This window comes from Pleurodeles waltl, chromosome 1_1 (assembly GCF_031143425.1).
Source record: "Pleurodeles waltl isolate 20211129_DDA chromosome 1_1, aPleWal1.hap1.20221129, whole genome shotgun sequence".
Classification (NCBI taxonomy): Eukaryota; Metazoa; Chordata; class Amphibia; order Caudata; family Salamandridae; genus Pleurodeles; species Pleurodeles waltl.
In genome coordinates this window covers 56795386-56811003 of record NC_090436.1, presented here as the reverse complement: position 1 = coordinate 56811003, position 15618 = coordinate 56795386, and the positions used below count along the sequence as shown (strand labels likewise).

Below are 15618 nucleotides of genomic sequence, written 5' to 3'. Positions count from 1 at the left end.
TTTGCAAATTTAGGGATCTGTTGAATGTGGAAGAAAGGAAAAGTGATCAGAACCTCCTGCTGTAGTATTAGAGACTCAGGTCCACTGCTAAAGGAACACAAAAGAATTGGTAGATCCAGTGAGCTTGGGATTAAAGATGAAATTGAAGTCCACAGTATGAGTTCATCCTCATGAAATGAAAACTTGGTGGTAGCAGAGTGACAGTGACCCCTGGGTAGGGATATGCAGACACTAGGGCAGGGAGATACGGGTCACAAAGACATGGGCATAGACACTGGATCAGGACAACACGGACACCAGGGCAGGGAGATCTGGACCCTGAGATGTGAATAATGGGGCAGAGGACTCAGTCACTGGGAGGAGGAAGCGCGGAGACAGTCATTCACACTAGATCAAGGAAACAGACACTTTGACTGATTCACATGGACACTGGGACTTAGAGGGCAGAGCAGGGGGGCACAGAGACACAGTCACTGCCACTAGAGCAAGGACACACAGACATTGGACAGACTCACGTGGACACTGGGACAGAGAGACAGAGGGACACAGAGACGCTCATTGACACTAGAGCAGGGGACACAGAAACTCGGACAGATTCACATGGACACTGGGACTTAGAGACGGAGGAACACAGGGAGACAGGCATTGATGCTAGAGCAAGGAAAGACAGACAGCTGGACAGATTGAAATGAACCCTGGGGATGTAGACACCCAGGGGATACAGACACAGCCATCAACACTGGAGCAGGGAAATAGAGGAACACAGACACTAGGACAGATTCACATGGACAGTGGAGCATGGAGGCACAGACACTTGCAGACACTGATATAGAGACACAGTGATGCCTGCACTGCAGCGACGTCACTGCGACAAGGAGCCTCTGACCATGGGACTGCAAGGGGCTGGGAAAGAGCACACTGACACTGAAACAGCGAGAGCCTGGGACGGGGAGACACTGGGACAGGGAGACATTGGAGCAGCAGAGACCTGAGACAAGGGGGCACTAATTGGGGATGGGAAATTCTGAAGTTGGTATGGACAATCTTTCTCTCTCTCTCTTACACACACACACACCACGTGCAAATCAGACTAATTCTACAAGAACCCCACAGCTAGACCCAAACATTGACTCAGATTTGCTATAATTTTGCTTCACTTTTGTGGCTCAGGCCCTATGCAAAATCCTTTTTGGGATTTCCTAATCCACACAAAGTTGATTTGCATGGCTTTGCGTGGTTTAGTAAATACAAAGTAATGCAAAACTGCGCCTATCAGTGCCCTACGCTACTTTCAATTAGGCGTTATATGAATGGAGCACAGGTGTTCCCGTGCATCCATTCATGCATTTTAGTGCAAACCCAGATTTACAAAGACTTATAAATCAGGGTTTTCATCAAAATTTTACGCCTACCCGACAGAGGCGTAATGAGAAGAAATATCTTTATTCTCCTCCTGTGTGATGAATTTTGCAGCAACATAGAAATAGGAAAATACCTCTAAGGATTGTTTTTTGTGCAGGAAAGAATAGCTGTGAATGGTTTGTCTCTGTTCCAGGGCCAGACACCAAACTGATGCAGAACAGTGGAAGGACAACCCTAAAGAGGACCAGTATAGATCGCCTCATGAACGTCCTGGTGTTATGGGTAAGTCGAACGATCAGTGCTACGTAATCCGCCTCTCGGGTCTTGCTATGGATACTGTACAAAACCTTAGTGCAGTATATTCCTACTTCTGTACCATAGGGCAAGAGCAAGAATGAGAAAACAGATGATTTTGAAATCAATGTTAAACATATAAAAACACTTTTTCGCTCTATCACTTATGTCATAGATATTTTAACAACAAAAGTCTAGTACTTAAGTAACCCTTTCTTTAGTGAAAATGAGCACAGACTTTGCATTCTTTTTGGTACTTTTTTTGCAAATACATCATGGAACAAACTTATTTTGCCCTTAACTTTCTTATTTGGCGTTTGAAAAGTAAAACATCTCTATATCTGATCAGGTGAATACCGCAAAAGAATGTGTAAATAGTTGGTGCCAGGTTTGCTCGGATGCATATGCTGTTTGCTTCATTCCATATACAGAGTTAGTAAAAATTGTCCATCCGAATTTGGCTGTTATTATTTTTGCACCATGGTACATTTTCTGTGATACAAACCCAGAATTTGTAGAAAGGCGGAGATAAACTGAGATTGTAACAACTAATATTAGAACTTGTTCTGTTATGAGCTTAAAGCCAGTAGCATGACATGTAAGACTGTTAGGTGTTTGTAATGTTCCATCGACACTCTGGAATGAAGAGCATTCTATTACAATGAACCTGCAAAAGACTGTCCCAGACTGGTGCTCATCACCTTCATTTCCTGGCCGTTGCTATGGGTATGTTAGCAGCATCCCCTTAGTTAAAGTAAGGTGGTGGGAGCTCAGCCGGGGTATCTGTACTGAGAGTGATGGAGAGGTGCATATCCTGGGTAAGTGTTGACTATTGGCAGTGTCCCTTCGCTGCCCCATAAGGTGGTCCACGGTAACCTTTGAGCTTAAAACCACTGGAGGAAAATGATTTCCAGCTTTTGGACTGCTGAGGGTCAGCGGGTGCTGGCATCTACAGGCACCATGTCATCACATCAAAGGTGCGCAGGTTCGTAACTGGACTACCACTCATTGTTATCCAGGTATAACGTCTGAATCCAAAGATAATGGGACAACAGCTCACCCACTTGTTTGTGGCATGCTTCATCATTGGTGTATTGTCCCCAACTGAGTGAGTAGGTGGATACCGCTCAGATGGACTCCACCATTTGCAGGGAGTACATGATATATGCTTTGATGAATATATGTATGGATTCAGATTATAAAAATGTCTCAGGGTATACCCAAATAATATCTCTTTTATTTTGGGGTACCTTGGCAATACTTGGTAGGATGTTTTCCGAAAACAATGTTTCGTAAATCCTCACTGACTTTGCCAACATGTTTTGGCCATGTCTGTTCGCCTATACTGGTCATCAGCCTTCCTCAGGGCTCATGCGATCTCTACTTTAACTGTAGAGGATTCTCATGAAATATAGTAGAGGCCTAAGGCTGTCCTATTTGTTTTTGTAAAGATGGATATCCTTGTTTGGGGTTGATCTCACATAATTGGCTGGGAAATGAGTGGAGCACCACCCTGTAGTCACACATTCGTCAAGGGACATGTGCCTCTGGCTACTTACTGCCCATCCCTGCTTGGCGGATCAGGCAGGGACGTCGTGCATAGGTGTCTCCCTCTACCTTTGTATGAAAGATCTGCAGACACCAACCACCCACCCCACTGTGACCTCACCACCCCTCTCCAGTACAAGAATGAGTTAGTCCAAGTGAAAACCTTCAGTGCTGGTCACACACAGTCTCCATCCTCTGGCAAAAAAAGAGGCTGATCCAGCTTCCTGAGGTTTGCCCTTCCATCAGCAGTGTCTAGAGTGGGCCTGTGGGCCAGAGTGGTGCCCTTCAGTGACCACAACCCAACAGAGATGTTGTGGGGTGAGGAGCAGGGGAAGATGAACCTGGGAGCCTTGGGAGCAAGCGTACTTAAAGGGAGGGGCGGTTCGCAAGATGGACCAGTTTGGGACCTGCACGCAAGGCCTCCCTTGGGGCGGGACAGGAGCCTGGGTTGGGCAAAGAAAGCCTGCAATAATGCTGCACCCGGATTGGCGGCCGACCTTTAAACCAGTCAATCCAGGCGCACAAGGTATAGTTAAAATGGGAGCTGTGGAAGGCCACCCACAAACCACATCAGGACCTGGAAGCTTAACCCACCCTCCCAAGGCCCCTAAGAAAGCAGGACGTCACAGCAGCTGAATGTTAGGGTAAGGCGAGAAGGTGAAGCGGAGATAAACTTGGTTTGGTCTGAAGCACAAAAGCTTAAAAGAGGCCTGTCCCAACATGGTCCTTGGAACGCCTAACAGCAGGGACAGGGGGGGAGCAGGCAAGGTCCTTGGGATGCCTCACGGCAGGGACAGGAGAGAGCAAGTGAAGGGGCCTCAAGGAGTCAGCAGCGGGCAACCACGGCACTTGTAGCCCAGGAGGTCAGAGGTACTACCCACCGGTAAAAAGGGGGGTAGCCAAGTAGCCTCCAAACGGTGTGTAGCAGACCATGAAGGCTACCAGAGGTTCATGGTGGTAAAGGGGATGCATGGGGCATTTGATGACCATTAAATTTGATATTGATTTGTACCCTGTAATACCTCTTGAATGTGTGTAATAAACTGCGAACAATGTTGAATCCCAGGATTGGCTCACTGGCGATTTGTGGACAAAAAGATACGTGAGCTTGCTGGTGGTCGCTGGTTGGGCGGCAGTTCTCGCACAAATGGGAGGGGTTAGTAATTGACACACCGTTACATCTCTTTTCATAATCATTTCCTAAGCATGCAGCAGGAGGCCCACGCACTAATTGTAGCGTTTGTAGATCCCCCCTCGTGTCTCTGCACATTCACATTCTTATGCAGTGTAAACAAACACAGGGAAGGTATTGGAAGCGTTACTGTTTCTGCACAAGCTCTGTCCCCATAAATATCGCCTCTCTGTGAAAACTGCAGCTTTCTCCATGTTTGGAAATTCTTCCTCAGTGTGTTGCATGGCCTGTGGCAGTGAAAGGTGTATTACACAGGGGGAGGAGCTGAGCTGCTTTAGAAGCAGGGATGGCTCTGGGCTGAGGGTGTGTCTGTGCAGGAACGAGGAGGGTGCAAAGCAGCACTTCAGGTGTTTGGCTAAAAGGGAGGCAGAGAGTGTGTAACAAATGGGAGCCCCTTAAAATAAGTAAACGTCAAGTTATTTGGAGCCCTAGAACGACGGCTGTATGTGATTGCAGACAAAACAGCATGTAATGCACCTGTTCTGAAGAATCCATGAACCAGCTTCCCAGAATTTCTCCCGATAAATGGATTTTGAATAAACCCTGAATACCATTCATGTCAAACAAACTCCCTAACGTATCATTTTAGTATCACGGGTGTCTATAACTGCCAAGTTTCCTAGATCCATGTGTGATGTGCTGCTTCAGTCCAGGTTTTTTACTTTGAATTCTGGGACTTGAAGTCCTGTTTCATAATGGAATATACAGGACTACAAGTCCCAGAATTATAGGAAAAGACCTCGAATGAAGCAGTACATCACACATGGACCTGGAAAACACGACAGGGCTGTAAAATTTTAACTTTTCAAGTACAACCCCTCTTTTCCCCGTATTTACCTCCCTCGTCTTCAGTGTGGGGCAGCCCCCAGGTATCTGTTCTCTTTTCTCGTCTGCTGTTTCTCCCACTTATAAGTTCATCCCATTTTCCTTTTTTCATGTGTTACGTTTACTTCTGTCCATTCCCCTGCCTCTGCTGTTGTACCTCTCCCCCACCTATGCCCTACTAGCTCTATTCCTACCTATACCGTACTGCTTGTGCCCCCACCAGTCTCCTGGCACCTCCACCTTGTACCCCCACCCCCTCCATAGCCGACGTCTTCTAGCCCGAGTACCTCTCCCCTTTCCAATCTCAATTCTTTCTACTTCTAAACTTGTTCTCTTGATCCTTTTTCTTATCTCCCATAGCCACTTTTTGTAATGTTTTAATCAAATTTCAGTATTTTGTGCATTCACCAAAATGTAGTTTTGCCAACATGGAGTTGTTACGCTTGTATTCCCCATGTGATTTGTTTTCTATGAAATGAGGTACAGCCATTAAATAAATGATAAAATATTCAATGACATAGAATAACCTAACCTAACATAATGTTAAATAACATAACATAAGCTATCATGATAATAAATAACCTAAAATAACATTAAATACCATAACATAACCTTACATTCCAGTACATAATAAAGCATAACATAGCGTAACATTAAATAACACTACCTAGTATAACATTGAATAACATAACCTTACATAATATTACATAACAAAGCATAACACAACCTAGCGTAACATGAAACAATATAACCCAGTATAATATTAAATAACATCACATAATCTTACATATTACATACCAAAGCATAACACAACCCAGCGTAACATTAAATAACTTAACCTAATATAACATTAAAAATATAACCTTATATAACATTAAATAACATGACATAACCTTACATGTTACAGAACAAAGCATAACTCAACCCAGTATAACAATAAATACCATAACCTAATATAACGTTGAATAAAATGATAAAAACTTTCATATTACATAACAAAGCATAACACAACCCAGCGTAACATTAAATAACATAACCTAATATAACATTAAATAACATAACATAACCTTATATAATATTACATAACAAAGCATAACACAACCTAGCGTAACATTAAATAAAATACCCTATTATAACATCAAATAGGATGACATAACCTTACATATTACATAACAAAGCATAACACAACCCAGCATAACTTTAAATAACATAACCTAATTTAACATTAAATAACATAATACAACCTTACATAATATTACATAACAAAGCATAACACAACCAAGCATAACAATAAAGAACATACCTTAATATAACATTAAATAACCTTACATACCATTGTATAACCCAGCGTAACATTAAAAAATACAACCTAATATAACATTAAATAACATGACATAACCTTACATGTTACAGAACAAAGCATAACACAACCCAGTATAACAATAAATACCATAACCTAATATAACGTTAAATAAAATGATAAAAACTTTCATACTACATAACAAAGCATAACACAAACCAGCGTAACTTTAAATAACATAACCTAATATAACATTAAATAACATACCCTTACATAATATTACACAATAAAGCATAACACAACCCAGTGTAATATTAAATAACATAACACAACCTTACATATTATTACATAACAAAGCATAACACAACCCAGCATAACACTGAATAACATAACATAATATAACATTAAATAACGACCTTGTATAATATTACATAACAAAGCATAACACAACCTAGTGTAACATTAAATAAAATACCCTTTTATAACATTAAATAGGATGACATAACCTTACATATTACATAACAAAGCATAACACAACCCAGCATAACTTTAAATAACATAACCTAATATAACATTAAATAACATAACACAACCTTACATAATAATACATAACAAAGCATAACAATAAAGAACATAACTTAATATAACATTAAATAACCTTACATACCATTGTATAACCCAGCGTAACATTACAAAATACAACCTAATATAACATTAAATAACATGACATAACCTTACATGTTACAGAACAAAGCATAACACAATGCAGTATAACATTAAATACCATAACCTAATATAACATTACATAAAATGATAAAAACTTTCATATTACATAACAAAGCATAACAGAAACCAGCGTATCTTTAAATAACATAACCTAATATAACATTAAATAACATAACCTTACATAATATTACATAACAAAGCATAACACAACCCAGTGTAATATTAAATAACATAACACAACCTTATATATGATTACATAACAAAGCATAACACAACCCAGCATAACACTGAATAACATAACATAATATAACATTAAGTAACATAACAACCTTGTATAATATTACATGACAAAGTATAACACAACCTAGCGTAACATTAAACAACATAACCTAATATAGCATTAAATAACATAACATAATGTTACATATCACATATCAAAGTATAATACAACCCAGTGTAACTTTAAATAACATAACCTAATATAACATTAAATACCATAACATAACCTTTTATAATATTACATAACAAAGCATAACACAACCTAGCGTATCATTAAATAACATAACCTAATATAACATTAAATAGCATAACATTACACATTACATAACAAAGCTTAACACAACCCAGTGTAACTTTAAATAACATAATCTAATATACCATTAAATAACATAACATAACCTTATATAATATTACATAACAAAGCATAGCACAACCCAGTGTAACTTTAAATAGCATAACTTAATATAACATTAAATAACATAACACAACCTTACATAATATTACATAACAAAGCATAGCACAACCAAGTGTAACATTTAATAACCTAACAATATAACAATAAATAGGATAACCTTACATAACATAAGGTAATATTAAATAACATAACATAAGAATACATCCTGTAACATGAGTGTGTAAAGAGCACATGTGCAGCGGGGCTCCCTTGCCACACTCCTGCTGTTATATATTTAATGCTGTGGCGCTGCACTGTAGGTATAGCACCAGTGAAGCAGAAACCCTCCCATGTATTCACTCTCTCAGGAAAACTTTGTGACCCTTGCCTGTGTATTCTGCTGCTAGAAACATAAGCTACAATCTTTACGTTTTCTCAAACATAGTGCTCTCCGCCCCCCTTTGACGTGATCTCTAATCTAGGGCTGTCAGTATGGATGTGTTCATAGTCTGACCAAAGGCATCATGGGTGAATCACAAGTCGAGCAGTGCTGGCAAACAAACCATTGGCTGCACCATTTCTTTTGGGTAAGAATCATTCTTATATTGATTGAAACTTAACCAGGTACCTGAAACCGAGCCAAAGATTCTGCGGGGGGCACACTACTATTTACATTACTCAGCACCTCTTGAGTAGGTAACAACCCATATAGGTTACAATTGTGCTTTACGTCTCATTCAGTAACATAACTTGTTTTGAGTATAAATCTAATCTCCACTTATAACTACTGCAGACACTAGCCCCATTTGCCAGATATTGGTTGGTGCGAGCTCATTGCTCTGAAACAATCATATTTTCCTTTTCCCATGATGGGTAAGTGGACCTTCAGCTGTTTCCTATGATATCACGATTCTTGTGTCTTTCACACTCATCCTGCACCCTCCTTCAAGTCACACCTGACAAACCGTTGAGTCCGGTATAGGCGCTCAAGGGAAAGGCTTCAATATGTCACTGCTGCATTATGGGTAGTATAGCATCTTTCCCAGCTTGGGTACTCATCAATGACTAGGCCACACACAGAGCTATAAACCACACATCTTCATTCCTCTGTGTGTACCTGTGAACTCCAACATTCTACAGCAAGCTTTCATTCCATTCTATTCTAGCGATTACATCATACGGATACGGAGTCTGCTGGGGACCAGAAAGGTCCCGTGCTAAATCATGCAGGACACTACACGTAGAATCCTGTTAGTTCACCTGGAGGTCTCCGTCTCATCTGCAACTCTCCTACAGAGCAAGGGAGGTCGATCACTGATATCACATTGAGATTGTCTTGAGAAAGCCTGACAGAGGCCCTGGCATGAGGCAAAACCCATGTGGGTCTATTCCTGTCTGGCCTGCCCAGAACAATGTTCATAGACTATGTTTTGCATGCACAAATAGGCCTCAACCTGCCATTAAGTGGGTGTTTCCTGATGAAGTGGTCCATGTTCTGACTCCATGTACAGAAATTAGATGCTACAAACCTACAATATATTGATCAATGCAAAATGATGCCAGAAAAAAATACCACAAGGGGAAATAACAGAAAAAAATATATATTTTATGTTCTGAGTATTTTATTGAGTACAGTGTCTACTAACGAGCAGCCTTTTCAAACTACAAACAGAGAAACATAGCTGGAGATTTTCATGCAAGGTGATGGGCTGATTTTGAGGTTTAATATTTTCATTTATGCAAATTTAGTCATCATTGTACCATTTTCGTTCTTTGAACCAAAGAAAGGCGAAAGATTTTTTGTATTGATCAAGCTATTTGCAATTTGGTTTGTTTCTTTTTTGTCAAGGTGTTCTAGGTGAAAAAGCAACAATTTGTAAAGGAAACATAACATCAAGAAAAGAGCTATATACAATGTCAACCATATCTGTTATCTGTACTCCTATGACATCCCATTACAGTAAATGTACACATAACAACACATTATTACAACACAGCAGGTTTCCTGTATAGAACCCGAGAGACCATTTACCATATGGGCCACTTATGGAGGAGCAGTGATTTACAATAAAGGGCTATATTTTATGTGGGGTTGCTGCATCTGGAACTTGGGATCTAAGTTCAAATCCCAACTCTGACACTTGACTGAAAAATGTGTGACTCTGGGCAAGTCACCTAATCTCCATGTCCCTAAAAATGTAATACATACCAATGTACGATTGAGTGCTCCGTTGCTAGGCTTCTGCTGAGTAAACACAGACACACACACACACGAACTGAAGATAGTACACTGGAAAAGTGTTTTCAGTGTGAAGAAACTACATTAATATAACCCTCCATGAGCCAGGAAAATTGTATCTCACCGAGGAAGAGCAGCCAGTATTTATTCAGTAGTCTGCAAAGCCTGCTCCCTCGAGTGGACCAAGAGATTTTGTTTACGTTGTAAAATATACAACAATTTTCAGAAGAAAAATTCAGTTAAATCTGTTATATTATTTGAGTCCTTCATCCTTGACAACAAACTCTTGAAGCACAAACAAGTCAACGCCCTGACATCAGCCTGCTACCATATATGCAGAAAGCGTCCCAAAATCTTTAAATGGCTCCTCACACACACCAGGCGTTCGGTCACCCAAACCCTCATCACCATCAAACGTGACTACGGCAACGCACTATATGTCGGCATCTCCAGCCACCTCAGTCAAAGACCCTAATCCATCCAAAACACCGCTGCCAGAGTCATCCTAGACATCCCCAGAAGGACACACATCGTGCCCCATCACGCAGAACTGCACTGGCTACTCATCCAGAAACGCTGCAGATTCAAGCTGTTCCCCCACGCCTACAAAGCTATCCACTACACTCTACCAGCTTACCCAGGGGCGGCGCCTCCAACAGGGCGGAGGAGTGTCGCCCCCTGCCAGCAGCAGAAGCTGCAGAACCCTTAATAACCGAAACAATAATATTATCGTTTCGTTTGTTAAAGGGGGGGCCGAGGGGGTGATGAACACTTGAGGGGAGTGCACAGAGCACTCCCCTCAGAGCGCACGTGTGTTTGGCCGGCCGTCTTGGGCCAGCCAAACACACAGGTGCCGGACTGAAGAGAGCCTGCACAGGCTCCCAGTCTGCCTGGGAGCGCCCTGGCTAGGTGCTCCCAGCCAATCCTGACGCTGCTCTGAGCAGCGTCAGGATTGGCCGCAGGGCGGGCTGGGAGGCTGTGCCTGCTGGCAGCGAGGAGATGGAGGAGCGGAGCGGCGCGTGGCGGTAAGGTGGTGTTTACTTAATTTTTAATACATTTTGTCCCCCGCGACCACCCCCGCATGCCGCACTCGCCCCTTGTGACCCAAACGAGTCACTACTGAGCCTATCTCAATGACCAACTTCAACTCTACCAACCTTCCAGACACCTATGCTTCACTTCTCTCTGCCTCGCACAATTCTTCTGCATCCGCAGAAGCAAGACATGAGGACACACTTTTTCTTTCATCGCAGCCAAAAGCTGGAACAAACTCCCTCTACGCATTTGAAATGCCACTCCACCCCTCAACTTCTTCAAGAAACTGAGTATCTGGATGTTCCACTAGGAGCACCTCCAGGCCCAGGCTCCTGCTCCAGCGCAGGGATACCGTTACGGGTGATAAGCTGCGCCCTACAAATCCCCATAGCATAGCATAGCATAGCATAACATAACAATACATGTATGCACCATATAAGAAATCTAAACTGGTGTGAGATACGATTGACACTACACCTTATTGGTGTTATTTTAATCTCACAGTGTTGTTCTTTATTTGTGTGAAATACTTTGAGAAGAAGAACACAGACTGTAAACGGCTTGGTAGATAGAAAAAAGTTTTAAAATATATGTGATTACAAAGAAAAATGGAACAAATGGAATATACAATAAATAATCAAGAAGCACAAGGCTGGTGCTAAAGATACGTACTATGTCCTCTGGTCCAACCTGCCAGCTTTGTGAGTTTCCCAATGGTCAGGCACTGGCAGGATGGATGTATTGCACAGCCTCAGCTCACAAAATAAGTAATTAGGGGTCGCAGGGCTTGAATCTGGATTTACGAGACATCCCTCAACGCAAACCAAAACTAGTCAAAAACGGATTCAACAAAATGTCGTATATATTCTAAAAATGACTGGGGTAGCTCTTCTCCGGATGTGCGCGTAGGCTGACGCAAAAAGAAAAGAACTGACGTCAGCACGCCAGAGTGGTGCCTATATATGACTGCGACACCATCACGGCGACCACGATGCCAACGACACCCGCGAAGTTGACCGACGCTACCTAAATCTCTGGATCCAGTCTGATGACTGGGGAAATTCTACGGTTACGAATCTGCAACTAGAATATGTCTCTACCAGATATATTGTTAGCGAAGGTAAGTAACTTATACAATAAGCACTGTTTATTGAACATTAGAAACTCTTGCTACATCACTTGAAATCAATTTCAGGGGGCTCACATTTATCGACCTCGGAAGGATGAAAGGCTGGAGTGCCCTTGCTAGGATTCAAGTTGGAGACTAGCAGGCTATGTACTAGAAATTGTAGGGCGGTAGGTAAGAAAGTCAGAAAGTTAAAAGCCCGCTGCTGATATCTGCATTCGACTGCCTTAAATCCATACAATGAAGTGAGTTCCCTTAAAACGGGCCTCGGCTCTGCCTGTTATTTCGAATGAACCACTATCTGAAAATAAGTTATGGCTGTTTTGTAAAGTTTTGCCTGTTTGTCAAACTCTTGCAGATTTTCGTGTTCTTGGCTGGGATGTGCATCATTCTGGCCATCGGGAACGGTATCTGGGAGGCGTACACCGGGCGCTACTTCCAGGTCTACCTGCCCTGGCTATCGGATGTCACCAACCCCTCCATGTCCGGCTTCCTCATGTTCTGGTCCTACGTCATCATTCTCAACACCGTCGTCCCCATCTCTCTCTACGTCAGGTAGGTGGGTCTCTGCTGCTGGGGAATTGAAGCTGAAGTGACAGCAACAGGGCTAACAGGGTAAGTGTGGTGCGCTGCTACCCCCTAGTGCACATAAAGTGAACTCCACCCATAGTACTGAAATGGGAACAACCAACAATTGCCAAGTCCATTGCATCTGCCTAAAAGAGAAGCGCTGGGATTAATTACTTAAAAAATATACAGCCCTCTCGGTCCAGTGGAAAACCTTTAGGACTGGCCAGAATCTAGCAGTAAAAAAGTTAAAATAACAAGCAGAAACTCTGCAAGGATATTCACCGCTCCAGGCAAAATATAATTTTGTTGGTGTGGATGCTATGAATAAGGCATGTTGGGAGCCTTTGTTAGTACTTTTGTGCCCTGAGCTAGTTGCCTTACGCCGCCACATGGAAGCGCCGGCTACATACCACTAGTTAGGTATTTGATTCGGATGGTGGAAGGACGCGAATATTATTTGCATGGGGAGAGGGCAGGGGTGATACTGTGTAAATGTGGCTCTGCTGGTCAGTTCAACGGTAATTACAGGCGGACCCACCCGTTGGCAGCCACACAGACACAACATGTCTCCTGCTTTATCCTTCATTTCTGCATAGCTGCCAAGGTTTCAGATTGTTATGTGTGACATTTTCAAAATTTCAGTGGAATTATGAGTGACATTTCGACGACTATGAGTGACACTTTCTTGCAACCAAAATAAAGTGATGAATACGAGGGAACCAAAGAAATATCGCACTGTATCGAGAGTCCTACTCCTCTCGTTGTACACCAGCGCCACCTTGTGGCCTTTGATAAACACTACTTGTAGGTTACCTAGCAAAGTGAGAAACTGGAACAAGAAGGTTTTACTGAACTTCCGGGCTTGCGTGACAATCTCAGGCATTGCAATAATGCAAAATGTATTATTCTAACGCGAGATGCGTGACACTCAGCAGGGCTGTTTCTGTACACTACCACTTCATGGGTTCTGCCCGCTAATTTTTTTTAAAGAATGCTGTGTCCACCACACCTGCACCTTGATGTCATCAATCACCACATGTAAAAATACCCCCATAGGATCAAAACAAAGACAACAAACTTACTTCCAACCAATCACCCTCCCTGCCTTAGCATGCTGCTATGCCGACAAGTGCACCGGCGCCCCACATAGAAGTGGTCGTAAGAGCTATATAATTATTACGTTATAGTCTGCTAGAAGGTTCCTCGCAACCATAACCATGCTTTCCATGAAAAATAATACTCTCATATATTCATTTGTGAGGGGCGTATTATAAGTGCAGCGATTGCGGTGACACCATGACCTAGTGATGTGAGGCAGCCCATGGCATCCACATTATAGATGTATTTTGCTTCCCAGTTATTACTGGGAAAGTTGTTTCTTTGTTTGCACTAGGTCCCAAGGCAGCCTTGTCAGGCCATAGTCCTCCTTTGCCTCCAATCCCCCATGATGCACTCTGCTGATAGGAATGAGTTACTGCACTTAGGGGGATCACCAGAGCAGCTGACAAGGCATCGCAGGATGATCGGTCAATCTCTGGAAACCTAGATCAAGCCACCTAGTCTAGAGGAGTGCCATGGCTTAGACTTCACACCCTGGAGAAAAGGGTGCCTCCTTAATCCTAGATTTGTTTCTCTCCCAGAAGTCAGAGCAGCTGACATGCAGACATGAGTGTCAGTTCAAACAGGAGCTTGAGGCCCGTGATTCCGGATGGGAAGTGTTTTCCCTTTCAGGACTATGGTGATGCCGCAAAGAAGAGAAACTCTTCTCCTTAAGTGCATGCTCCTGGCAGTCTGTGGTCATCATACAGCAAGGTCATGTTATTTTAAATCCTCAAGGACTCATGCAAGCTCAGTTGCTAGCAAGGAAAGAACTCCCAAGAGAACCCTGATTGCATATTAAGGTTTCTGCTTGGAAATACCCCAAACCAAGTAGCCAATCATAAATTTCCTCAAAGTGGATCAAATGATCTCTTCAACTGGGATGGTTAGTTTAGTTACTTTAAAACACATTGTCAACAAACTGGGGGGGGGGGAGTTATGAAAGGGTCGCATTGCTTTTGCACCAGACAATGGGGTCAAAACAATGCAACCTTTAAAATGCGATTTAACAGGCCGCACAAGGCCACCTTGTGTGTCCCTGAGTGGCTTGATAAATCCACAGCAACGCAGCGCAAATCTTCTTGTATTACTCTGCCCCAGGGAGGTATTTCATGGGTGGTGAATGGGTGTTTAAATGCCACACCCCTGGATTTTGACGCATTCCCAGATTTATCATAAGTTATAGACCTGGGAATGCGCCAAACCTGCTGGACCTTCCCAGAGGAGGCATAACAAGGAGAATTATGTTAGTTTCTCCTAGTTATTTTCTCTTCTTTCTGTAAATTGTCTCCATAGCAACAGCAGCAAGCCGTGATCTCTTTCTCCCTGGCTGAGAAATGCCAGTAATGCTTTGTGGTTCATCTTATATAGATACAATGATGATAAAAAGTGTTTCATTTAATTATAGTAGTTCGGGTTTGATATTATCCAGAGATACTAACAACCCAATAGCTAAATTCAATATTTGCATTTATCTGCAAGCATTCATGAAAACTTGTAAAAAATATTTCATTAGCTGATTGAAGGGATAGGCTTGTTACTATTTATGGATAATTGCTATTTTGTTATGCTAAAATTCGTGCATTTCAAGAGATCTTTCAGCAGGAAGGCATGTTGCGTTTCCATATTA

General features: G+C 42.2%; 1 protein-coding gene across 3 annotated transcripts in view; it reads left to right on the top strand.

Annotated features, from left to right (window-relative positions):
• LOC138263029 (phospholipid-transporting ATPase ID-like) overlaps positions 1-15618 on the top strand; it is a 490165-nt gene that overhangs the window by 373208 nt on the left and 101339 nt on the right. For all 3 annotated transcript variants that reach the window (XM_069212438.1, XM_069212444.1, XM_069212431.1), the window contains 2 exons: positions 1556-1644; positions 12679-12875. In XM_069212438.1, coding sequence (XP_069068539.1) covers positions 1556-1644; positions 12679-12875 — 286 coding nt within the window. The remainder of the gene's footprint in view (positions 1-1555; positions 1645-12678; positions 12876-15618) is intronic.